Source organism: Harpia harpyja, chromosome 16 (genome assembly GCF_026419915.1).
Source record: "Harpia harpyja isolate bHarHar1 chromosome 16, bHarHar1 primary haplotype, whole genome shotgun sequence".
Lineage (NCBI taxonomy): Eukaryota > Metazoa > Chordata > Aves > Accipitriformes > Accipitridae > Harpia > Harpia harpyja.
Window position 1 is genome coordinate 23,519,108 of NC_068955.1, and position 26,445 is coordinate 23,545,552.

At 42.0% G+C, this 26,445-nt stretch overlaps 2 protein-coding genes across 8 annotated transcripts in view; both read right to left on the reverse strand.

Moving 5' to 3' along the window:
* PPFIBP2 (PPFIA binding protein 2) overlaps window positions 1–6,368 on the reverse strand; it is a 116,326-nt gene extending 109,958 nt beyond the window's left edge. For 4 of the 6 annotated variants that reach the window (XM_052810537.1, XM_052810539.1, XM_052810538.1 and 1 more), the window contains exon 1: window positions 451–667. The gene's annotated coding sequence lies outside the window, so the exon portion shown is untranslated. Of the gene's footprint in view, window positions 1–450; window positions 668–6,282 lie in introns of those variants that run through there. The other 2 variants (XM_052810535.1, XM_052810536.1) reach the window with 2 other exon arrangements.
* An 11,364-nt stretch (window positions 6,369–17,732) lies between these two features.
* On the reverse strand, window positions 17,733–26,278 carry OLFML1 (olfactomedin like 1). Of its 2 annotated transcripts, none has more exons than XM_052810475.1 (3): window positions 25,757–26,278; window positions 23,430–23,718; window positions 17,733–20,234 (listed from the first exon to the last, which is right to left on the reverse strand). In XM_052810475.1, the coding sequence occupies exons 1-3, from the start codon at window positions 25,880–25,882 to the stop codon at window positions 19,456–19,458; spliced, it is 1,194 nt and encodes a 397-aa protein (XP_052666435.1). In that variant the 5' UTR covers window positions 25,883–26,278; the 3' UTR covers window positions 17,733–19,455. The 2 variants fall into 2 exon arrangements, with proteins under 2 accessions (XP_052666435.1, XP_052666436.1); XM_052810476.1 differs by having other exon boundaries at window positions 23,430–23,528; window positions 25,757–25,865.
* Between the last annotated feature and the right edge of the window lie 167 nt (window positions 26,279–26,445).

A 26,445-nucleotide genomic window follows, 5' to 3' on the forward strand; every position in this document is an offset into this window, starting at 1 on the left:
ATGATCATACCGAAAGGGGTGTGATTCCTTATCTTTCTTGTAAATGTTAAGGGGGAGGTATTTTTATCATAGTAGCACGATAACATGAGTGCTGAACGATGAAACTGGAGATCACTTGACATCTCCTCATACTCTTACCTCCCTTATCTCCGTGCGGGTAAAACAGCCCCTAATAGCCGCTTTCATCTTCCAGCTGTTCTTTTCCGAACATCCTTTTAACTCTCTTATTTCCCCCAGATACCTCTTTTCCGAGTTAATATTCAATTACCGACCGGAGGGGTGAGAACACCTCACTTCCACTTTAGAGTACTTGGCTGCAGCTGGATGTCATTACTGACAGCAGTTTCTGAATCGACTGTTTTATGTCAACAAAACGGTTTATTTACTGAACTGCTAGAGGAGCTCAAGTTTCAAAGCTTTGCTCACTGTGAGAATAAATATTTAACTTACAGGAGCCGCGTCTATTTAAAAGTCTTCCCCACAGTATGGAGTCCTTCCCTCTCACAGCAATAGCAAAGTGTTAAGAAAGGAGAAGCAACAGGCATTGCAGTCCCATCCGCAGCCGGACTCGTCGGGGATCCCCGCGTCGAAAACGGCCGCAGCGCCCCAGGAACCGCAGCCCAGCCTGCGCGCCCCGCTGACCCGCCTCCCGCCCCGACGCTGCCCTCGGCCGAACCGCCGCGCCGCCCGGGGACAGCTCGGCCCAGCGCTCCGCCACCTCACCGCCGAGCACCGCGCCGAGGGGACGCCCGGAACGCCCCGGGAGCGGCGCAAGCCCTCCCCGCTGAGGCGGGACCCTTCCGCCCGCCACCCTCCCACGCAGCCCGCCCCCGCCTCGCCTCGCCTCGCCTCGCACCGCCCGCGGGGACCGACCTGCGCGGCGGCGGCGTCGCCGGCGTCGCCGCCTCCCGGGCTGCGCTCCCGCCCGCCCTCGCGCCTCCGCGGCGCCAGGTGCGCGCCCCCAGCTCCCCTCACGCGCGCAGAGGGGCGCGGCGCGCCCGGTCGGCGGCGGCGGCTGCCACCCTCACGTGACAGCGAGCTGCGGGGCGGGGGAGAGGGCGCGCGGCCCTCCTGCACCCCCCCCCACCCCCCCCCCTCGCGCGGGCAGGTGCGGAGGGGCCGGCGGCCGGCGCGCGGCAGCCGTTAGCCCGTCCCCGCGGCGGGGGCAGGCTCCGCTCCGGGGCCGCCTTGGCGCCTCCTCGCCCCGCGCGGGACCCGGCGGGAGCTGACGGGGCGCTTCGGGACACCCGCAGTAGGTCTGGCCCACGCCAAGACGTGCCCCGCAGAGCCCAGGCGGGGAGCAGGGAGGCTGGCAGGCACGCGGGTGGGTGCCCTCCGTTTCCCCCGCAGCACCGTCAGGGCTGGGGCAGCAGCGCCTCAGCGTAGGTGCGCGCGCCTGTAGCGCCATGAAAATGTCCGACGCCCGACGCCAACCTTTCACGTCAAGGTAAAATCAAGGCCGCGCCAAGGCTTCTGGCCGTGGAGCACGGCCCAGTCCCTGACAGGACGGACAGTGGAGGCAAATCCTGTTTCGAGGGTTCCTGGCTGGTGCCTCACGACCTGCCCTGCTTCGTGGTACCTCAGTTGCTGCAGCTACGATGTGCCCTGCAGGAACTGGTGAGGTCTGGCTGGCCGGGCTGCAGCCTTCTAGACCTTGGCTCCACAGAAACCTTTCCCATCACCTCATTGCAGAGATGGAAGCAGGGTATTATCAGCCCTTCAGTGAATTTCAGTGTGAAGGGAAGGGTTTGGACAACTTGGCTCCACCCCCCCCCCCCAAAATCCAGAGTTTTATTCTTTGTATCATTATTACTGGAAGTAGAACAATTGATTAGAGCTATGCTGTTTAAATAGTGCTACCAGGCATATTTTTGGTGCATATTCCTACATACCAAGGATTTTATAGGTTAACAAAAACATTATGTTATTAACTGAGAAAAGCAATACTCTCTTTGTCCAAAGATTTAAAAACTCCTGTTTTAAAAACATTCTCTAATGCTATGTTTATGATTGCAAAAATCTCTAGTACAGGAAGTCTCCAAGGAAGCAAACACAAAAAACAGAGACGCTCAAACAGTGTAGGTATTTTTTTCTGTCTGTAGAGATGACTCCTAGAAATATGAAAAGTGCTGCAAGTTTTGGTCATTGGGAGTTTACTGGTCACTTTGGGTGCCTTGCTGATCCAAAATCTGATAAAGGTTTCTGTTGTCTTGTTTCTACCCAAACCGGTCATCCCACATGTGTGATAATGACACAGTTCTTTCACAGCATGCATGTGCTGAGTACTTTGATTATGTCAGTTTTCTAGGGAGTTGGCTAAACAGCAAGCATTTAGCAGGAAATGAGATAAAGAGTTTCGAGGAGTACTTTTAACATAGACAACGTAATTAAAACACACACTTTTCACTGCTTGTGGAGTGGTTGTATTTCAGCCACCACAGTTTGCTGTCTTCTGTCTGTGATGATGTTGACTTCCCTCTAAATGTTTCATATGCATGATGTTTTAATGTAATTCTATTGCCTATAATAATTGTCCTCAATTTTAGAATTTCCTTTTGCCTAGCGTAAGCTTGTACTGTATTTGGCATGTTGAAACATTTTGTTCCCTGTTACCAACTGATGCACTCTCTGACCTTGTGAAGAGTTACGTATGATTTCGGTTTTCTTTTAAACTTATGCATGAGACCAAGACTATGAATCACATACCAGGTATTCCAGATAAAGAATTGGACCTCACTTACAGAGCAAACATGCCCAAGGTGGGAGAGGGAGAAAGTGGGAAGTGAAGTAGAACGCCTTTGAAACATCTCTGAACATGCTAAAGAGTAATTAAAACTGGCAAGAATCCACAGGTGTATTAATTTGGCTTGCTTTTGAATTTTTCTTGTCTTTCCTCTCAGCTTTGAGGTAGTCAAATAGGTCACGTAGAGGAGTGGTCAAAATTATAATGGTTGATAACATTTGCATCTTTCGTAATACTGATACCAAAAACTATTACTATGGCACTGCTTGTTGCAGTATCGTTAAACCATTTGGGAAAGGGTCAGTGGAATTTAGAACAGTCTGAGCAAAGCTGGGAGTCTTTTTCAACACCAGCCTGGTTTCCCCTCCTTTTCCCCAACTAGCCTCACTGGTGGTCTAGGACAGGTGTCTGGGTGACTTTCCATGTGATAGAAGCAGCATCTGGGATCTCATTTGCTCCTTTATGGCCATGTAGGGTTGTTACCTCCTTTCTTGTTTATTCCTGACCTGGAATAGTTGAGACCCTGCTGGTACATGCTGACTCCAGCGTTTTGTTGGGAAAAGCAGTGTCAGCTGGTGCATGGGAAGGCGAGCATGGCCTTGCCCTAGTGCTGTGAAGGGAAAGGACCTGGAACACAGAGGCAGTGCAATTACTGCCACTCCCTTGGGAAGCAGAGACAGTAGCAGAGGGAGGTTGAGCAGCACAGGCTAAGCGTAGAATAGAAAACCCTGTCCCGCTACTGCTGCAGTATTCATGTGTAATGATTTTACTGTTCTGTTTCTGTATTTTTTGATATATGGAGTGCTGATACTACTATAATATTGTTGTACCACCGGAAAGCAGAGAGAATCCTAATTTTGGGATACCTTTAGCTTGTTGATCCTGTCTGTCCTGTTTAATATCATTTTAATTGAAGTGGATTAATTCTGCATCTCTCTTTCTCAGCCTAGTGGGTTTCAGAAGCACTCCCTCAGCTGTCCCGGCCTCTTGGCTAATTACCATTCCAGAAGTCCCCCATTCAATAAGAGTGGTTTGTTTCTTTTCTGCAGTAGTGCAGACACATTACTGTCACAAAGCTGGCATTGTGTTAAGTCTTTGCCTCTCTTATATAACAATGAAGCTTATTCAGGGAGAGCAGAACCATCCTTCTCAGAAAAGACGTATGAAAAAAACCAAGTTAGGAACCCCAAGAGAGAACACTGCTGGGCATTGCTTTACTAACCATCTTCATTTCTTCCATCTCAAAAATCAGTGGAAAGTTATCTGTGAGATCCCAGATGTTGCTCTATAACTGTTTATCTCAACTAGATATAACGACCAGGGTATATTTTTATTATGTTAAAAGTTATTGAGCAGAACGGTCCAAGTTTCTCTTCTGCAGTGTCACAGTCACATTATGGGTCACGCTGGCAAGCTGAGAGGCCCTGTATTTGAGTTCAGGCTGTGTTCCTGATCCTGCAAGCATGCCTGAATGGTGCTTAGGCTTATGCACGTTAGTGGTTCTTTCATAGTGCACTGCTTGGTCTGTTGCTGGATTGTAAGAATAGTGGCAGAATGGTTCATAGTCACTGAAGGGTACGGACTAAAACTGACACTTAGACGAAGGCTCTAAATGGCTATGCTCCCTAGATAGCAGATCATGGCTATAAGGCAGGAAAAAACATTCATGTTTTGATACATCAATTTGCAGTATGTTCCAAATTGCTGTTTTATTTGCTGAAAACTTTTTATAAAGCTTTAATTTTACTGTTTATAAAGGAGAGTAAATTAGCTGCAACTAATATAGTCTATCTTCAGCCCCAACCATTCTGGTTTTTTATTATCAATTTACTCAAGAATTTTTTCAAGAGATACCTAAGACCTCATGTCCTTCTTTATCAAAAGCTTTACTCCAGGAAGACTACAGCAAAGGTTAGTCCCGGTGCGATTTCACTGTTTTCCCCAAATCACAGTACTCGTATTCATAGATTGTACAGGCTATGAAACACCAGGATTAGAAGAATGAATATACATTGTGATGCAGGACTGTGTAAGTACTGCAAGTACTGTGTAATCTCTTATTTGTGAAAAAATGATCCATTTAAACACTCATAGATTTGATTTCAGGTACATTTGGTTAAATCAGCTGTAGACAGGAAATAATGGATTGGAGAATCCTTCCCCATTGACTCCGTACAGCTCATTATGTCTCATTCGACAGTGTAGCCTGCCTTATCTTTAACAGAGATTTGTGGCCAGTCATGTTACCAATTTCCTCTGGTAAGGTGGACAACATTCTCTTATCCTTTGAAACCTTTTTTTTAACATATGTAGTATGGTCTTTTTAATGGGTAAGACACTTGTGTTTTTTCTTCCTTGTCGTCATTTGGTGGAGTTAATGTGAAACATTCAAGATGACAGTTTAAATAAAGATTTTTATCTCTACATAAAATTACACTTGAAATTTTCTTGGAATCTTGCAGGACAGCTACTTGATACTAAAACAGAACTTACTGGTTTTTTCTCAGTTTAGAGCATCAATGGTTCTGCAGCAGTACACATGACATAAAAGTCTTCTTTTCAGGTATCTCTTGCTAGGACAGATGAAATACACATTTTTAAAAATTCCTTAATATATAGATAGTTTTCTTAGGGAGTACTATACTTGTTGAGGTGGGTTTTTTTTCCAGTCTTCTGTTTATATTCCAGAAGCTTTTACGGACACATACAGTTCTTTAAAAATCTTTCGGGAACATACTGTTACTTTTATTCAGCATTTTTAAAGACATTTAAACAAGCCATTGATCTGGCCACTTGCAAGTAACTAATTGGAATTGTACCTGAGACAGCTTATCTAAATTTAGCTAGTGGTGCTACAAGGACATAGCTCCATCTAGTGTTCAGTTTTTAAACCAGGTACGGGTGATCTTGAGAGTTTTTGGAATGAACGTTCTTGGCTCCCAGGTAAGTACTAGCTCCATATGTTGAGGCATTTTATGAATTTTTGGGTTGGCAAGTCTACCATAGTAAATTAAAACCTAATGGAGGGCAGCTGCAGTCTTTTCAGGCAGACACAGCTGTTTAAAACATCTGCATTTGCTCTAACCATCAGGCATAGGCTGCCTTACTGCAGCTTAGAAAACAGAGCTTATACTGTAAGTTAGTCCATGCTTGTGTACAGAGAATACAGTACCATATAAGCTGTTATTCTGTCTTCTTTACTGAGGCAATTTTGAGTCATGGGACTTCAGTCAGACTGAGTTCATAACATTGGGAGATTTGGCATTTGTCTAAATTGGTTGCATTAAGAAATGGTAGAAAAAATACAGGCTAGAAAGTATTGTGAATTACATAAGACATTATGAAGCTGTTTCTTGACTCAAAAAGATATCCATTGTTCTATTATCTTTTTTTGAAAGCTTCTAGCCAGTGTTTAGGTTTGATTCAAGTAAGATGTATTTTTTGGTAAGATCTTCCTTATTTAAAAAATACATACAAAATCCTGTACCTTCAAACACAGGAGAGACCATAACAGCAGAAAAATTCCAAGTTCATCTTACCTGCAAGTTTTGAGCCAGGAGACAAGGGTCTCTGTTCTTTTTCCCAGATAATGCTCTTGATTGCTTCTGTCTTTGATTGTTATGGTTGCTATCACACAGTTCTTTTTCTCATATTCATACATACAGATGCGATAAGTCATGCCTTCACCTTTGTTTTAGAGGCAGACCTTAGGCAGCTCCAGCCAATGCTGTTTGGTATTATGATTCAGTTAGTCTGATATAACAAAATACTCTGTCCTTGCCTAAGTACAGCAATGAGCTGTGGTGTGTGACTTGTTGCAACTGTCAGGCAGCAAAGATTAGCTTAAACCACTTTAATCTAACCTCTGCATTAGCCAGAGCTGGCAAGGTCAGTTATTGTGACTCAGCTGATATGCAGGAACTCAGTCACATGCCTGAGCTCTTGAATTGTTTACTGCTCAGCTTTCTTTTGTTGTTTTCTGGTGTTTGCTAAGATGTGACTTCACAGAGGATGAATGATACCTTCTGTGGAGATTAAAGAAGAGTGGCCAACAGTATAACTGAGTCTTTGCTGATACACATCTTAAAATTATCTTTAGGGTCAGCCTGCAAGCAGTCATTAAGATCTATTGCAAAAAAGAACCCTAAAACCCAACCCAAAACCCAAGCCATCAACAGAAAAAGGCAGCAGGTCCCTATCTTCAATGATTGTCTTGGATCCAGTAGCTGATAAGCTGTATGTGTGTACCATAGTATGCATAGCTTGGAAATTATGAGTAATTGACAGTGAATGCAACAGGAACTCTTAGATTTACAGGTTCTCTGGGGGCATGTAGCCTGTTTCTACACAACACAGGTTTCCTGTCAGAGCCCTTCTTGACTCTTTCTAAATAGTCTTGACTTTTGGCCATTTCCCTGTTCCCTTTGTTCCTCTCTCTGCCTTTAGAGATAAACTTTGTGTTTTTCTGAAACTTGATCTAGCACCTAAACCCTATTTTGTCTATCTGCCAGACTGCAGGTTTTCAGCAATTCTTCCCTCTTAGTCTTTTTTTGGGGGGGGGGCACAGCTAATGTGTCTCCTCTCTCTGCCCTGGCTTTGAGCTGCAAGCCTAATTTGTAGATGACTGCCCACTATACTTTCATTAGATTTTAGAAGTAACCAGAAAAATGTCTCCTGATATGTTTTTTTTTTTAAATTAACTAAATTAACTAGGATAGGTATCTAAAGTCTCATATGATAAAACCTGACTACAGCCATGTTAATTAATTTTCCAATGTATTGCCTATAAATTTAAATCTAATTATCAAGAAAGAAAGTCAATATAAGAGGATGAATGTTTGAATTCATGGCAGATTTTATGTAAATCTGAAAGTATTACTGGGGGATTATACGTAGTATCAGCCACTTCAAAATTCTCCTTTCTCTTGTATGGCCAAAACAAATCATCTTGGCCTCTTCACTCAAAATCTCTAGTGTACTTTATGGTGTCTGTATAGATGCATGGATGTTAGCACAATCTAAAGTCTCAGGGTATTTCTCCACAGTTGGAGGTAAACAAATCCAAACCAAAGTCTTCACTGTGAGCTGCCTGTGTACACATTTCCAGCTAGGAAATCAGAGAGACATTCTTTATGAATCATGCATTTCCTGCCCCCCCTTATTTGTACCATTCTGGGAGAAGAACTGAACTACAACTTGGGGGTAGAAGCTGTGCAGCCCTCATGCACCTTTTTATCCCATTGGGACTGGAGCTGGTAGGGAACCAAGTAAAGTACCAGCACAAACCCTCTCAGAAATGTTGTTTTTAGCTTCATCACATTGCCACAGCTGCAGGAGTTTTGGCTGATTCTGAGAAAAACCCCTGTGTCACTGCAAATGACCTCTGAATCCTGTTGTGATTTCGCATTGATTGCAGCTATATAAACCTCTAAATAAGCTTACATCTCTTTAAAAACTAGAACCATTTCTTCTGTGCCTTACTATAATTTCTGTTAGTCCAAATAAAAACAGAACTTAGCATGGAAAAAGTTATTTCAGGTAATTTGCAGTTTAATTTTATTATACGTGTTCAAACTTAGTTAAGATGTCTATGTCATTGTGTGTCATCATAACATGTTATTTTATTCTCTGCAGCTTCTTAGTGTGAACTACCTTTGAACTTGTTATGTTAATAAATAGTTAGGAGATTCTGTCTCCCAAATAATCCTCTCTGAACAGGAAATAATTTTGGTCAGTCATCTTTATTGTGGCTCTGATTTGTTTTAGCAGAACTGCTCTGCTCTTCTTATGGAACTAGATTTCTTTGCATATTTATAATCATTATGATCCTTATTTTTTTCCTAAATATGAATTTATGTCAAACCAGAAGAAGTACCTCAGTATCAAAAACTTGCTGTGTGATAATTACTGTATTCCTGTCATAACTGTAGCTTGAGACAGTGGCTTTCTGCATCCAGACCTGAATGTGACTCACAGGTTCAGACTGAGAAACATTTCACTTTTTGCTGTTGTAAATGACTTTTTCCTCCTGTTAAGATCTGTTCTGTGCTTTTTAGCTGATATATTCAGAGAAAGGTTCACTTCTTTTAGGCTCCTTTAAAAAACACAGCTGTATTGTTTGGTCTTAAAGCCTTGTTCACCATTCATAGAGAATATAAAATGCCGCCTTTATTCAGTGCAATTGTACACAGATGAAATATTTGTTTCCCTGAAATAATGGAATGAATAAGGATATGAATTTAACTTCTCCTTTGTCTTGCTTGTGCATTGTCAGGTATCAAGATTCTATTTCTGTGTACATACCACATTCCTTTTTAAAAAGTATTCATATCTTGTTTATGAACATTCCTTATTGTTTTTCTTGGATAGTCAGTCATGTGATGTTGTACGTCCTCACTAAACAGTCAAAGGAATTCTTTTAGCATAGACACAAACAAGGGTGACATTAAAATGTGATTTTTATGAATACTAATACTTACAGTGTTGAAGTTACTTTGTTGTTGTGAGTAATATCAGACAAATATTATGACAGCAAATGTTAATATTTCACCCAAAATTTTGCTTTAGCTGGAAGGATATGATAAGCAGCACCTTCCTTGCCTTATAGCTCCATTATAGGGAGTCACTAAAATCATAGCAAGTAAAATCAACTGCAACTTAATTGTGCCACCTGGATTTCAGTGCTGTGCTCTCTCTGATAAACCTACGGAGGTTTATGTTGCAGGAGTAGCTGGATGATTGTGGGTGGGGAGAACTCAAATGTTTTCATTTAAAAAAATTACATCTCTGCTCTTCAAGAAAAAGGAGGTGCTGTGTTTCAGGTTATGAAATAAGCTTAAGATACGTGGGTTTAGGGTTCTGATTTCACCTGGAGAACTACAATGGCATATATGAATTGTTTTATACTTGTACTGTTGTATGCCCTTATTTTTTTTCCTGTTCATGTATGTGCATTTGTACATGTCAAAACATAAACATACAAGTATATGACTGTTGCCAACATATTGCAAATTCCTTAGATAGAAAAAAATGTACACCCTTCATACCTATTGGTTAGTAAACCAGACATTGTTTTCAGTACAAATTGGATAAGAAAAAGATTTTTTCAAACTATGTATCATGTAAGTTATGGTATTAGTAAGTTGGGGAATGAATGATATTTATTTGAAATTTAATAAATTATTTGTTGACAAGACTGACTAGGAATATAGTTGTATCAAATGTGTAACAAGGATGGGAATATGTTACTTCTCTCATGATACTAATGCCATGAAAAGAAAAGGATGCAGGGTAGCCTGGAGGCTGTTTCAATTTGTCTGCATGCAAGTCCTGTAAATCTAGAGCATTACATTTTGACTTTACTGCTGTCGTTTAACCTGCAAGTTTATGTTTGCATGTTATGGGCAAAAAATTGAATAGGAAATGCATTTTTTCTGGATGCAGTCACTAGCTTCCAAAATGGAGGAGAAAACAAGCAATTCGTAGCATTCAGCAAAATTGCTTTTGCTAAAAAGATTACTGAAATAGAATTTTTTTGAGATCCTGATAGGAGATAACATTTTCCACAGTGATATGAGTTCTGCACACACTTCAGAGTTAATTGCCTCTGGGACTGAAATATCTGATTTCAGATGGTTCCCTCAGTTTTCTGGATCCATATAGAGAAGAACTAAGGCTTCAAATCAGGTTTTGCACCTATTCTAAAGAAAACCTTTTCTGTCAAAGTTGCTAATTCTTGTGCAGGGTCAGTTATTCAGTACTATCCCTTAAAACATGGGCAACTATTAGCAACATTTTGCTTTTCTAAATGTCCTGTGTAGTTGCAGTAATGACATCATAGAATTTTATGGCACATTTAATAGGAAAGGTCAACTTCTTCACTGATAGACATTTTTCTATACCCCTTTTAGTGTGAACAAGGCTTTGTGGGATGTACCTAAGAGCAAAATTTGGCCTCCCTTCCAAATCCTCTTTCTGAAGTATTCATGCCAATACCACCCAATTTTTGAGATCCAGATAAGCCCACTTTTAAACAAAGAAAAGAAAACGTTAGGACTCTTGTAGAGACATGCAAGTGTGGCGTTATGGAGACACAACAGAAGTTAGAAAAAAAAAATTCAGTTATGCCAGCAGGCTTTGGATTAGGCCCTGAATAGAAATAAATGGGTGAAAATGTCATCGTGAAGAAATCTGCATGTAAATCAAGCTATTTAGGAGAGAAACAAGTGGTATGGGCAGAGCTCTTACCAGCATAGCGCAACATGAGCAGTGACCATCCTAGTCTATCAATGAATACTGAAGTCCATTACTTGCTCTAAGCGATGCCAAGCAGTGTGCCAATTCTCCAGCAAGAAACCAGCCTACTGTCATTCCCCAGCACATACTACTGCCTTGCCTGCATGCTGGAGTTCCTCCACATCAGTAAATGGAGCTTGTTTGCACTTTTGATTGGTTTTCTGTAACTGCACTCATTGGATTGTATGTTCCTTTTTCTGGGCTTAAGGCTCAATAGAGTGCAAGTATAATAAAAAAAGTGTTATCTTCTTATATGCAATGCAAAACCATGAAAAGTTCAAATAACTTAGAGCCACAGGTCCCGATTTTAGCCTTCAGGAGGAGCTATTTCTTCAGTATTAGGAGAGCTGTATCTTAATAGTTTTGGTTCTGCAGTTTCTTTTCTAAGCTTCCACACATGTCTTTGCAGCAGCGTCCTCTGACTGGTGACAAGCACACAGGGTGGGAAACAGCACACGGGGAAAGACATGCACTGTTGCATAGCAGGATGACAGTAAGCATGTAATAGTTGCGTTGCTTAAAACCATCCATGATAAATATGTTTTTCTTACATGGTGGCTGCTTACATGAATGCTAACAGATCCAGGCAGATAGAAATGAAGAAGAAAAAGAAAAAGATTATTTTCTGAGAAACAAGTCTATCTCTGACGGGCACTGTAAAAATAAACCTAGTTATACTGGCATAATTTACACCATGCTCCTAGCATCAAGCTCTGCTATACTAGTAAAGCAGTTGCTTTTAGCATACAATCTGCAGATCCTTGGCATCCACAAAATCCAAAGAAGAAAGCACACCATTGTCAGAAAGCTTAAATTCATCATACAGGTGTCAATAAATCAGAGGGGGCTGAAAAACCTCCTGTCTATGATAATTGTGATTACTTCAAGCACAAACAGGACATAATTCTTGCAGATTATCCTGACCTGAGCCAGCCTCTGCAAAAGAGCTGGCAGAAAGAACGGGGGGCATGGAAGATGAGGAGTACCTGTGCAATGAAACCCTGCTATCTGATCTCGCCATGGGAAGGGGTGGTCATGATTTAATGCAGAAAATGGATGAGGTAACTACTATCAGTGGAGGGGGACCTTTATCACAGCCAAAGCATTGAGGAGTGCTGTTGTCATTAGGAGGATGATGATCCTGCTGCCACAGTGGAGAATGCTGGATTCCACTCTGAGAGCTGCAATAAAGCAGAAGAGCCAACCCAAGAGGACCTGCCTGTAGAGTCTGAAAATGAAAACGCAGCACTGAAAAAGCAAAAAGTCAGTGATTCAGATGAAATAGGCACACGGAGAAAGAGCAGCACGAAAGGACTTGAGTAATAAGGAAAATAGTGGATGTTATCTAGATGGTGAAGGTAGAGGTCATAAACTGCCATTTGTGGGGTTTTTGTTCCCAATGAAGACTTCTCTGTGTTCATCTCCTTGTACCAATTTCATTCCCATGGTAACAATCAATCATATCATCTACCTGAAGTGGAAGCCAATGCCCTCTTTCATGCAGTCTTGTCATGGCTTACTGCTGCCTTGCCAACAGTGCTTTGTCCTTGCTTTTTGGAGACTGGTATCCTGGAGAGATTATTCAGTTCAGATATTTGTAATTCTTTCAGATTCTGAACAAACCATCCTTATTTTTGCCCTTTGTAATCCCAGAGTTAACCAAATGTCTCTTCTGACTTTCTCAAAAATGTCAGTTTGTGTGCTACCAGTAATGAAAATTAATCAAATCCATATATATTTATGAGATTATCAGGAAGCTGGAGGAGAAAGTATACCTTCTTTCTCTTGAATGTTAACTGATCAGCAGAACAGAAAATAGTCACAACAGACTTTCTCAGCTGTGTCATTACTGCTGTAAGCCCGAGAAACTGTTGTCACTACAGTCCACAAAATTCATATGCTACCCCAACCCACAGCCCATTTCCAAGCCTATACCGTGCTGCAGGACCAGTGGCCTAATCTGCGCTGTGTTCCAGGAAGAGCATGAACAAGACTGAAGTGTTATGAGTTGTTGTCTTTGCCATAGCCGTGGTGAAATGTCTTGGCAAAACTCTCAGATGAGTGCAGAAATCAGACCATACTTTGTGTTAGACAAGAACACTAAAATTATCCCCAGTGATTAATTAAAAAAAAAGCAGTGAGAAGATTTGTTCTTAAAACTAGAAAATAGAGCAAGGGTGAACCTCAGACTGAAAAGAAACCCCACCACTTCCAGGCCCCAAGGACCTCCCTCGGTGGCCTCCAACAGAGTCCTCTCACGGTGCCGGCCCAGCGGCCCAAAGGACGCCAGGCCCTCGCCCCCTCTCTCCCCTGGGGCTCCGTGCAGAGGAGGTGGCACCTCCCCACGCTCCAGGGGCAGGCCAGCAGACGGGGAAGAAGGGCCCACGCAACACTTGGCAACCAGCAGTGCTTGTATGGGTGCTGGGAGGCCTTGCGCGGGCCGGCTGTGCCTCCCTTTCCCGCTGGCGGGATGTGTGGATGCTTCCCTCCCTGTCAGCCGCTGTCAGGCACGGGGGGCTGTGCCACTTGCAGGGAGCCGGGTTGTTGGGGGGTCACTGAAGACCCCTGACCCTCCTGGAACACCGTTGCCACCATCTCGCCTGGGGGAGCCCAGGCATGGGCTGAGGAGGGGGCTGGAGCCCAGGCACACGAGGGGAGGTGGAGGGCAGTGCCTGTGCCCAAGGGGCAGCAGAAGGGCACAGGGGAACAATCCCCAGGAAAGGGGCCCTCAGCCCTCCGACCCTCCTCCTTCTCCCACGCGAGGCCATCTTTCAGGCCACAGGCCCCCCAGCTCCCAGAACAGCCCTATTTGGCCACATGTTGCCACCACAGCGGCCTCCTGGTGTCATGAGCTGCCTCGCTGCCCCTTGTTCTGGACCCTATAAATACGGGGACTCCGGCAGCTGGCCCACAGTTCGCTAAGCTTCGAGGCACTCGGATTCCGACCATGATTGGAAGAAAGAGGACCCACAGCAGCAAGGCGAGTGGCTGTCCACGTCTGCGCAGGAAGGCAGAGAGGTGGCTGCAGGAGCGGCGGAGGAAGAGGAGGAAGTGTTGGAGGGGGGACGCCATCAGCCGCACGGTAGCGATGGCCGTTGCTCATGTGGCTGATGGTGTGGAGCCCACGGAGATGGATCCACCGGAAGACCAAGAAGAACCGATGGAAGTGGATCCACCTCCAGCGTGGCTCCCCTGGCACCACTACACTGTGCCAGGGCTCCCCTCTGTGACGCCATGGCAGCGGCGTCGCAGGAACACCCGGCCAGCGCCCTGCCATCGGCCCAGCCACCGCACCGATAGCCGGGAGGCCCAGCCTCCACGCGTGGCCATCCTGTGGGCTCACCCGTTCCATCTCCCAGCACCAACAATTATTTTGTTGATTGCCACGGGTGGGGTGAGCCCTTCTTTCCCGTTCCACCCCTCACCCCCGCCCCTCCTGAAGGGGTGCCATCTCCTCTGCTCTGAGCCCCACGAAAAGGGGATGAGATGACCTGGCTTCCACCAGGCTGCTGTGCCGGGGCGACAGGAGTTGTCCCTCAGAGGGCCACCGAGATCCCTGCGGCCTGGAGGTGGGGTTTCTTCAGTCTGAAGACAAGAAGGTGCCGGATGGGTGGTTGAAGGTGAAGCCAGACCCTCTGCGGCGGTGCATGAAGAATAGCAACAGATCAAGCAAAGGAGTTAGACAAGTGTTCCTTTGGAGAAGCAGAAGACTGCAGCCCTGCCAGGAAGAAGTGCTGGCCTTCAGCATGAAGGTCCCTTCTAGGTGCCTGAAGAGGAGCTCTTTTCAAGGTTGGGCAAATAAGCAATTTTAAAAAAACCCCAAACAATAAACCAAGAAAATAACAGTAAAAATGCTTTCCTCCTCTCTTGTTTGGTGCTTTGGCGACTGCATCTGGACTCCTCTGTCCCCTCCTGGTCTCCCCAGACCAGGGAAGACACTGATGTGTGGGGTGTGGGCCCAGCCTTTGAGAGGGTGAGGGGCCGGGGCACACAGCACACAAGGGCAGGCTGAGGGTGGTGAGACACTGGAGCAGGTTGCCCAGAGAGGTAGTGGATGCCCCAGCCCTGGAAGTGTTCAAGGCCAGGCTGGCTGGGGCTTTGGGCAACCTGATCTAGTGGAAGATACCTGGTCAGCCTCACCTCTGTGCCAGGGAAGAACATAGGACAGATCCTCCTAGAAGGTATGTTAAGGCACATGGAGGACAGGGAGGTGATTCAAGACAGCCAGCATGGCTTCACCAAGGGCAAGTCTTGCCTGACCAACCTAGTGGCCTTCTGTGATGGAGTGACTACATCAGTGGACAAGGGAAGAGCTACAGATGTCATCTATCTGGACTTCTGTAAGGCCTTTGACATGGTCCCCCTCAACATCCTTCTCTCTCAATTGGAGAGATACGGATTTGATGGATGGACTGTTTGGTGGATAAGGAATTGGCTGGATGGTTGCATTGAGAGCAGTGGTCAACAGCTCAGTTTCTGGATGGAGATCAGTGATGAGTGGTGTCCCTCAGGGGTCTGTATTGGGACCAGTACTGTTTAATACCTTCATCAGTGACGTAGACAGTGGGATCGAGTGCACCCTCAGCAAGTCTGCAGAGGACTCCAAGCTGAGTGGTGCAGTTGACACACCTGAGACAGGATGGTATTCAGAGGGACCTGGACAAGCTGGAGAAGTGGGCCCATGTGGACCCATGTGAGCCTTGTGAGGTTCAACAAGGGCAAGTGCAAGGTCCTGCACCTGGGTTGGGGCAACCCTTGGTATCAATACAGGCTGGGGGATGAAGGGATTGAGAGCAGCCCTGTGGAGAAGGACTTGAGGGTACTGGTGGATGAAAAACTGGACACGAGGTGGCAATGTGCGCTCACAGCCCAGAAAGCCAACAGTATCCTGGGCTGCATCAAAAGAAGCGTGGCCAACAGGTTGAGGGAGGTGATTCTGCCCCTCTACTCTGTTCTGATGAGACCCCACCTGCAGTACTGTGTCCAGCTCTGGAGTCCTCGGTACAGGAAAGACATGAACCTGTTGGAGCAGGTACAGAGCAGGGCCACAAAAATGAGCAGAGGGCTGGAACACCTTTCCTATGAGCGCAGGCTGATAGGGTTGGGGTTGTTCAGCCTGGAGAAGAGAAGGCTCTGGGGAGACCTTATTGTGGCCTTTCAATACTTAAAGGGGGCTTATAAGAAAGATGGGGACAGACTTTTTAGTAGGGTCTGTAGAAATAGGACAAGGGGTAATGGTTTTAAACTAAAAGAGGGTAGATTCAGACTGGATACAAGGAAGAAATTTTTTATGGTGAGGGAAGTAAAACACTGGAACAGGTTGCCTAGAGGTTTGTTCCATCCCTGGAAACATTCAAGGTCAGGTTGGATGGGGCCCTGAGCAACCTGATCTAGCTGAAGATGTCCCTGCTTATTGCAGGGGGTTTGGACTAGGTGACCTTTAAAGGTCTCTTCCAACCCAAACCATTCTATGATTCAATGACGTTCATGAAAAAAAAAGGTTTCAGTGATACTGAGCACAAAGGCAGTGCTTCTGGCATGAATCACTAAAAGGAGAGGTACATGTTTATACTGTTCTTATGCTCTTCCATATGTATTCTTTCTTGATACCTCTTTGAGATTGGCTATTGGATTGGATTACTCTCTGGTTGATTAAATAAGGCTACTCTTACATTCTTATGCTGGACAGGACAAAAATCAACAGGGTTGCATTGTAGCGAGGAAAACTGAAGTTGTGCTTTAGGAAAAATGTTATAGCGGCTGGCGTGTGAATTGATGGAGTAAATTCCCTGGGAAAGTTGTGGAGTCCCTATCATTAAAGACTTTAAAGAACAGTTGAGACAGGTTAATTCAATGATGCCTCCTTCTGTCCTTGTTCTCTTATGATTGTACATAAATGTTTTGCCAACAAATCAGTATCAGGATTAACATCTGGGAATTCCAGCTCTTCAAATTGTTTGATTGTTCATATACGTTTTTGAAACTAGAAGGCTTGAAAATTTGCCCCTCCTTGTAACTGAACCTCAATTTTGAGATTTGTGAAAACTTTGTTATTCTATTTTCTTGGTTTCATTTCTTTTGCATTTTGTACAATATGAAATAATCTAGTGAAGCTCATCCATACAAAGCTTTATTCTCTTATCAAAACTAGGCAGTACCTTTCACTCATTCTAGTACGTAAAGGGGGCCTACAAGAAAGCTGGAGAGGGACTTTTTACAAGGGCATGTAGTGATAGGACAAGGGGTAATGGCTTTAAACTGAAAGAGGGTAGATTTAGATTAGATGTAGGGTAGATTTAGATTAGATGTAAGGAAGAAATTCTTGACTGTGAGGGTGGTGAGGCACTGGAACAGGTTGCCCAGAGAGGTTGTGGATGCCCCATCCCTGGCAGTGTTCAAGGACAGGTTGGATGGGGCTTTGAGCAAGCTGGTCTAGTGGAAGGTGTCCCTGCCCATGGCAGAGGGGTTGGAACGAGATGGTCTTTAAGGTCCCTTCCGACCCAACCCATTCTATGATTCTATGATAATTAAGCTTGGATTTCCAGGGTAGCAAGGTTCAGAGAGGACCCTGCCTGAACCTTTGAGGATTGCTCATTGAAATCTCTATACAGAATAATAACACAGCCTTTCTCTGTTGTTTAATAGTGTGGGCATAGCATATTCCAAAAATGCCTGAGAGCAGACTCAATCCATATTTACATCAAAAGCCTTTATTTGTTAAGTAAAGAAGATTACACATCCTTTTGCAGTAAAAGATCTCAAAGCATTCCAAAGGTGGCTAATACCATTTTGTATTTCTGTGTTTGTAATTTTACAGATGAGGAATAAAAGGCCAAATAGTTGAATCTGCCTTTGACCCATAGTCACACAGGAAATCAGTGCCAGCCCACCTTACTTTCAGTGTGAGGATGTGTTTAACTGTGCTTCCTATGGCTTCTCTAACACAGAAGCAATGCTATAGTCATTAAGGCTGCTTAGAACGATACAGTTTCTTTTGCTAAAAGCCCAGCAGCACTGTTGCAACTCAGCAGTCCATACACTCTTAGTTGTATTCTGGAACTCGTTTTCAAAATCGTTACCTGATATTTGGCTGTTCTGTTGAAGCTATTTTTAAACAGAACAATAGCTCTTTCAGAGTAAAGAACAAAATGGGCTTTCTGTAGAAACAGCTGTGGATTGCTTTTCAAGCACCATTTTTTGTTGTTGGGTTTTTGTTGTTGTTGTTGTTATTAAACAAAAATGCAGCTGTCGTTAAAATCCAAAACCTACAGCCAGTACCTGTATTTCACAAGTAAAAGTCTAGGGGTTCTTTTCGGTGGTTTTTTTGTTTGTTTGTTTTTGTTTTTTAATATTATTTTTGAAACAAAAATGTGTTTGTATTTACCTGGAGTTTTTCTTTAACTCACAAACCCAGGACTGACCAGTGGCGTTCCCTCACTTGCACTATTGTGCTCATCAGGGCCACCTTTTCTGTACAGGTATTTTGCTGGAGTCAGAGGATAGGATGAGAAAGATTCCACTATGAGCAATGAAAGTGATTTGAAGTATTGAGAAAATGCTTCACAACTAGATTCTGAAAGAGGACTAATAAGAAAGGAAACAGAGTGATATGTAAAACATTTAAAAATAGTGTATGATACAGAACAAATCATCTAGGAACATTCCTTCTGACACACAAGCAGTGATACGCTGAAAAACATTGAAAGGTGGCAAATTGAAGCTGATAAAAATGAGTATTTAGCTGCAGCTAATGTATCAGCAGGATCAAAAGTGGACTGTACAGCTGTATGGGTAATAAAAATCTGGACATTTCATGGAAATAGTCTAGAAGTTCAATGATTAGGAATAGCCTTGATGTAATGTACAAGAACTATATGTTAAAAATAAACCATGTTTGTGAGGATGTATACTCTTATGCTTTGTGATATAATAAACCTCTCCTGTTAAAACTTCATAGATAATTTCTCTGGAAGCATGTGATTTTATAGTGCTTACAAGAAGGCTTCCTACAGTGAGCTTCAGGGTAGTGAAGGCTGTCAGATAACGTGTATTGGACAGGAAGGACTTCTGATTTGATTTCCATGGCACTGAAGCAGAATATATAGTTTTGATAGGAAGAGAAAGTCAGAGATTGATTATTATTTTTTTTAATTAACCTTAGTCTTTAAGACTAGTTTGTGCATGTGTGTGTGTTGTACATGTGTGGTATTTAGTCATCATGTAATCCATATTAATGGCGTCTTTACATATTCTTAATTGGACATTAGTTTAAGACCACTGGGGTATGTAAGCCTGAATTTATGTAAAATAGATAAAAGTTGTAACAGATGGGAATAATGAAATTTTAATACACTTTAATGACCATGTTGACATGGGACTGCTAGCTTTTAAGTGTAGCTGAAAAGCTGCTAAAGACTCTAAACTTTTTGCTTTGTGTTAAGCTTGTAAATGATCTGGGATCCATCACCCCAAGCAAAGAGTTGCTTTTCTTTATGATTGTAATGTATAGTGGAATGGCTACCCTGACGTTTTGGAAAGTGCAATACTGGGATTTCGTAAGTATTTACAGCATCCAAAACGTCATAAACACATTGTATGCGAGAGGTGCCTCCACTGGGAAAGTTGTAGACAACATAGAGTGTGTTGCATGCCATGAAAGCTGCTTCAGCGTCCTTGCTATTGCATGATGTGTCCCAAGTGTGCTCTACTGCCATGGTTATGTGGTTGATTTTAGTAATTACAATGTTTCCTCCAGTCTCTGGTTCTGCATGGATTGCCCAGAGCCCTTGCTCATCAATGGCAAGATCTATTTTTGTAGACGGAGAAAGCTGATAGGCAGGAATCCTTCCAGCCCCTGGCAGTAGCATTTGGTCAGCTGTATTTCTTTTCTGGATATTGAATTTAATTATCTCATTTAAGGAGCCATATCTGTGATAGAAGAGGAAACCCTGATATATGACATGGCCAGTTCCTTCCCAGGGAAATGGCAAGGTGACTCTGCGAGCTTTTAGTGTATGATTGCTTTCCATGAACGTCATGATATTTGCAAATTCGAAAATAACATTATTTACAGAACCATTTAATAAATAAATCTTTGTGTGCTTTTTGCCAGGATCTTTCATCCAAGAGCCATGCTTATCTCCAGTCTTCTTAACTATCTTTAGGGACTTAATACCTGCAAGCATGTGGTCACAACCTGCAAGGAAACACCCAAAGAAAAAAAATATTAGAATATCTGTGAATTTTCTAGTTTCCTTTCTTTGAATAACTTAGATTCCTTTTAATGCAGCCATAAGGCCAGGGTCAATATATCAGTAAAGGTGTCAGAATCGTGGCTACTGTAAGTAGTGTTGAAGCTAATTTTATGGGATACATTCAGTGTCTCCTGCTACGAAAACTGCATATCTTCAGCTACACATAGTGTGTTGTTTTCTGCTCTATTAGACCAGTGTTATCCAAAAGGGATTCTATTTGTGTACCTGAGAGGAGACCAAGAGCACAGTTAGTGATTCTGTGGTTATTCTTTTCAGTTCTTTTACAGGGCTGTAATTTTTACTTCAGAGAAGTGACTTCTGTTCTAGATCAACACAGTCAAAGAATCAAATTTATTTCTTATTGAAGGCATACAAATTAAAATCTGTTTTCCTGATACACCATGTGTATAGTATTTTTGTTTCAGGAATTCTCTTATCCTCTGTTAGCCTCTTTTTTCTGCATTTATAATATGAAGACAAATAAAAATAGATCATCATAACTGAAAGCCAAAACACTGGGTTATCTTCCCATTCCCCTTCCCAACACCTGCAGCACAAAGCAACTAGAACATATATATATATCACAAAATCGGGAATGCTCATATAATAAGGTGGTCTTTAAATGAACTGGTATGATGTCTGTGTTATCAATTCTTATGTTAGAAGCATAGCTGGTGGAATTACATAGTTGTTTACCTCACTATAGGGATAAAATTGGCACCAGCAGAGAGCGAGTCATAGTTTTGACTTCATTATGTTTTGTATGTGCTTTGCACAGATGTTTTAAGACCACAAAGCACCAAGATTGTGAAGACTCGGGCATTTAGACGCTAAGATCTTTATCAAGTACCATCGTTTCCAGGAAAAACTCTACTGCAAAGCATATTAACAAGCTTGTTTACCAAAGGCTCTCATAAATTACAAGAGACACTGTTTGAAGTTTAAAGAATTGCCTTTAGTGAAGTGCAGCCATTTTAGTAAACAGAACAAACAAAGCCCTAAGGCAGGAAGCTCTGGCAGTAGATGAAATGGAGAAAGCAAAACCAGCCTCCCTATTTGGCCTGATATGAACCTAATGAAGTCAGTGGCAAGATTCCAGTTGCCCGCAGAAGGCAACCTTTATGTCACTTGTGTGTACTGATACCCTCTAACCAAAGCATTTGGATATTGCTGCTACAGCATGGATCTTTTTTCTTGGAAGTCCTCACTCTGAATGCACCTTCCTTGAGCAAGCCACAATAGCTTTCCCAAAACTAACATTTATTGATTAGATAGATTCTAAAAACTTAAAACTATTGAATCAAAATACCCAGCCAGCCTTAGCAACATCTTCCTCTGCAGGAGAAATAACCAGATCACTATCTGAAATCTATGAATAGTGTCTCTCTTCTTGAGTGAAGTTTTTTAACTCTCCCTGGCTTTCATAACAGCTTGGCGGAAGACTGAGAAACTGAGACATTCACAGTGAGCAAAAAGTTTACCAAAATTTTTCCACATTCTCCACAATGATACCTTCAAAACCCACTGTTTCTTATCATACCCCCAAATGTGCAGAAGATAATTTCCCCTTTCCTAACCAAAGCAGGATGAGGTATCAACTGCTGCATGTAAAAACAGTGATTCTACTTGATTGTTATTTTCAAGTCTCTGTGAACTTGAACCAAAACCAGTAACAAAGTTGGACTTAAAAAACCATTTTTTTGCTAGAGCTTTGGAGCAACTCAGCAAAAATAATTGTAACTTCTGGTTAATATATGATAGCATAGAAGCAGAGCTGCTATTTGCTAGAGTTGAGGGTCTTGCTGCTTTTCCTAAGTGCTGTAAAATCTACACAGGTACTAGTTTTGCCATCGACTTCAATGGGACAAGCATCTGACTCGTATTGACAAAAGCAGAATTGCTATGAACTGCTTCAATAAAATTAAAAGTAATAATTTCCAACAAGGGAAAATAGAAAGTAATTTTTCCCCTGTGAAACTCTCAGAAAGATATAATTTTCCAAGTGTCCTTACCACAGTCAGTTTAAAAATCCCCAAATTTTTCTGCCTTTCAAAAAAATGCCTAATGTTCATAAAATCTATATATGGAAAAAGGAAAGCTTGATATTCAGAGCACTCAGTTGTGGTGTAGGATTAGAGCTTAGAAGCAGAATAGGTGATTTCTTCTGTTACCATCTGCCTTAATACTCTTTTGCTGGAAAAGTTCAAGGAACAAATTGTAAACTTACTTGTAAAATTAAATCAGTCTAATTCTGTTGAAGTTAGTTGTATAATTGATGATGCTAAAGATCTTTCACCTGGCTTTTTAAAAAATGGCAGTTATATTATTGTTTATTGTTTGTTTTTCATTTCTTACTACTTTTGAATGAAGAGGAAACAGACTACTTCAAATATGTCTACATTATGTAATTTACATCTATAACTCAACTTTCTTAAGGTAAAGATACTTAAAATTATAAAACTCAATTTATTTAAAAAAAAGTATAGATTGTGTCTATATTCTTCATACTAGGTACCTTAACACTTAATTTTCAAATCAGAACTGAGCTTTGCTTGCAGCTAAGCCAATGTGCTCTCTTGATAAAGTACAGGGAGGGGAAAGGGAGAGAAAGAAAGAATAACAGATGAGGACAGTAAAACAGATGCAAATTGTAGAAGTGAATTAAGTCTTTTTATTAACTCGTGAGTTCACTTTTGAGTTGAGGTTTTGACCCCTGCCCACTCCGAAAAGCAAAGACCACCATTAATTCCTTGGTATAGCTGCAATACTCAGAAATGCACTGGCATTTTTTCTGGGGCTTTGCAAGAGCATACCTTCAGAGGCTTTTTACATTACTTTATAATAAAAAGCAGCTTCCAAAGAATCAATGTGATATGCAGTAGAGTATCTGCAAAATAAATGTTTGAATTGTACTTTCTTCCCTCCCTCCCCCATACCTTTTTTGTAGGTTTTTTGTGTTTTTTTTGGTTTTGGTTTTTTTTTTTTAAAGTCTAGTATTTACACAGCCAAAACCCCATGCAATTATCTGTGGTATTCACATAACTTGTGAAAATCTATTATCCCTATATCAGCATGCATGCGTTGGCTAGGGGACTGGCTCATTCACAGCACAGTTCTGAAAAGTAAACTGTTCTTACTTGCATTAAGCATGAGTTTAAGTTTCTTTTTTTCTTCCGCTTCTTCAAATAGCTGCTGTTTCACCAGGTCCTCATGTACTTCTATACATGTATTAGAATCTGTGACAGATCCAAAATAGTCAATGTCCCTTTGTGCTCGTTCAATTCTTGTTAGCAAATTCTCTACTTCACTTTTAACCTCAGCCTTATAATTGTTCAGTCCTGCCAGGCGTGACAGTACCATCTTTGAAAAGTCTCGGAATTCTTCCACGTAATCCAGTATGTCTTGGTTGCATTTTTCCAGCCTCTTCTTGAGTTAGAACACAGGAAGAAAATACATGGATATACGTGTATATTCTCTATAGATTACAACCTCATTCATGATTACTTTAAAGACCATGCTATTCTCTCCATTCCAGTCCCCCTGCCCCCCATCTCTTTCAAACTGATTGTCTGTTGCTGTGTATCTAAGTGAAGAGGACATATTAGACTGGCACTAGCATTCACAGTTCTGGACAAAAACACACTTTTTTTTTCTTGGTGTGGTTACTGACAACCAGCTGCTTTGTTTTGCTGCCTAAAGAGGGAAAAGTGTTCTGGTGGAAACAGCCAGAGATACTTAAGGGCGCATGATCTCTCATTACTTGCTTTCCAGAAACTTTTCAGAACTCCTCCTGTAGGACCACTGGTAAAGTAGTCTCAAAAAGTTTTCTGCAGGAAATCTACAAATGTGAACGTTTCACATAAATACACCTCTTCTGACCAAGACAGTATCTAGTGTGGCTATTTTTCATTCATTTAAAATGGAAAAAGGAAATACTGACATCACTATGTTTGAGAAGGTTTGGGGTTTTTTTTGTCAAATTGTTGGCTGTATTTTTAAAAAAACCCAGTTGTTTCTTTATACCTAGATCCAAATTATCAACATTTTTAAAGGTGAGGAAAGTGGCTTCTCTGTTGTAACGCAGCTGCTTGTGTAAAGATCATAAGTGGCCTGAAAATAGAAGCCCAACTGCCACTTTGGGAATATGAGGAAATTGAGCCAGTATTTAAGCCCAAACACACAATCATAGTAGATCTAACTGCTAGACTGGGTGTTCTGATTTGGTGCTTTATGCACAGATTTCAGGTGTTTTGTTTTAAGGTGGTGTTTGGCTAGGAGATGTCCGAGTTTACTGAATGATTAGTGCAGTATGCATGTGTTCTGTGTAAACTTGGTGGTGGTGGTCTGTTTGTTTTGTGAGGTGTGGTTTTTGTGTGTGCCCTGCCTCATTAATATGTGCCCCCCCCCCCCCCCCTTATACGTGACCGTAAGCCCCCAGGAAGCTGTTGAATTACTTTCTACAAAAACTTTATTTTAAATGTTTTCAAGTGTTCTCTTCAATACCTGCCTCACCCTTTTTCCTGTTCTTTCTTTGGTGCGCCTTGCACCACATGTCACAGGTAGAATTGCATCATTTTTAATCGGCCAAAGGAATGGAAATTACCATGTGAATTTATTCCTACAGTGGCTAAGAAAATATAAATCTAAGTCTACACAATGGGAACAGAATACCAGGCTAGTCCTTCAGTTCCTCCTGTGTTGTGAAGTTAAGACTAGTGAGAGCTTTGTACAAAAAAGGAATGCAAGCTCAGGCAAGTTAAAGCTTCTCTAAAAGTCTGCCAATACAAGTCAGGAGCCAAGGACATGTTAATGATTTACGATAAACTATGTATGATTACAGCATGCCAATACTGAAAAGGTATTTTGCAGTACTGGTAGTTTTTTACTACAGAAAAAGAACCAGGTACTGGTACTTTTATATAATTAATTGAAAGCAAATACCTATTTCAGTCTTCCAGCTGTAAGGGGATTATTTCAACTCCTAGTTAAAATGCAGATACACTGCTAGTTTACACAAATGTGTCTTGAACTACTCTTTCTGGTAGGTTCATCTGTACATAGGAAAAATACCTGATAAATTTCTATCTCCTTGTTAAAACTTGACAGCATTTCTACTGGTGACAATATGGTTATACTGTTCCCTAGGACAGACAGTACTATAAACATTTCCATATTTAGCTAAATCCACTGATGTTGTAAAAAAATGCAAGTGTATATATAACATATATATATAACATTATGAAATTATATCCTGCAACAAATAATGATGTGGTAATTAGGAATCATTATAGTTAAAGGTTTAGCTACAGTTTTACTTATTTATTTGAAAAAGCTGGAAATTTATCTTCCTGGTATTGTTTATCATACAAACTGTTCAGTGTTCAGACACACAGAAGAACATTCATACATTTTCAAACCTCTTTGCAGTTAGGCAGTATTACAGAATGATACAGCTAGCACATACCTCTGAAGATAGGAAACGCCGGTCAATGTAGTTCATCAGTGCTGCATCTTGCATCATATATTGTGCTGCTCCCATGACGCTTGTGAGGAATGGAACTAATAAAAATCGAAGTTGCAAGACTACCATTGCTTCATAAAATTTTGAAGCAAAATAGTAGTGAATTAATTGTGTGTGTGCGCGTGTGGAGGGCAATCCCAAACACTACTGCCAGTCCAGGATTAAATGAAATTTAACAGTTGTCTGATGCCGTGATGTGAAAAAGTAATACTAAAAATAACTAAAAAGTTAAAAATACTGTGGCTGCAAGTATTAAAAAGACTTAATATGGCTGTTGCAGTTTATCATTAAAAAAATAAAGTTGTGGAAGAGGAACTGAATGTGTTTATTTGTAGAAGCCAGATGACTGCTTTCCAGTTTGTGATCCTATGATCAATCCCAGATGTTCAGTACTGAGTCACATAAAGCCTGTAGGCCAAATTTTATTAAATACAAATAAAAATAATTTATTTCCCCTCCTTTCTCCTCCCATCTGCTTTCCCGTGTGACCAACACTGTGCAGTATGTACTTGGTGAAAGTCAGCATAGATTCAAAGTCAGTGGAGCACTGGTCATTCTTTCACAGGAAGATCTGATGCATAATGTCTGTAGCTATTTCAACAACCACAGCTGTTACTGTAAAACAATCTAAA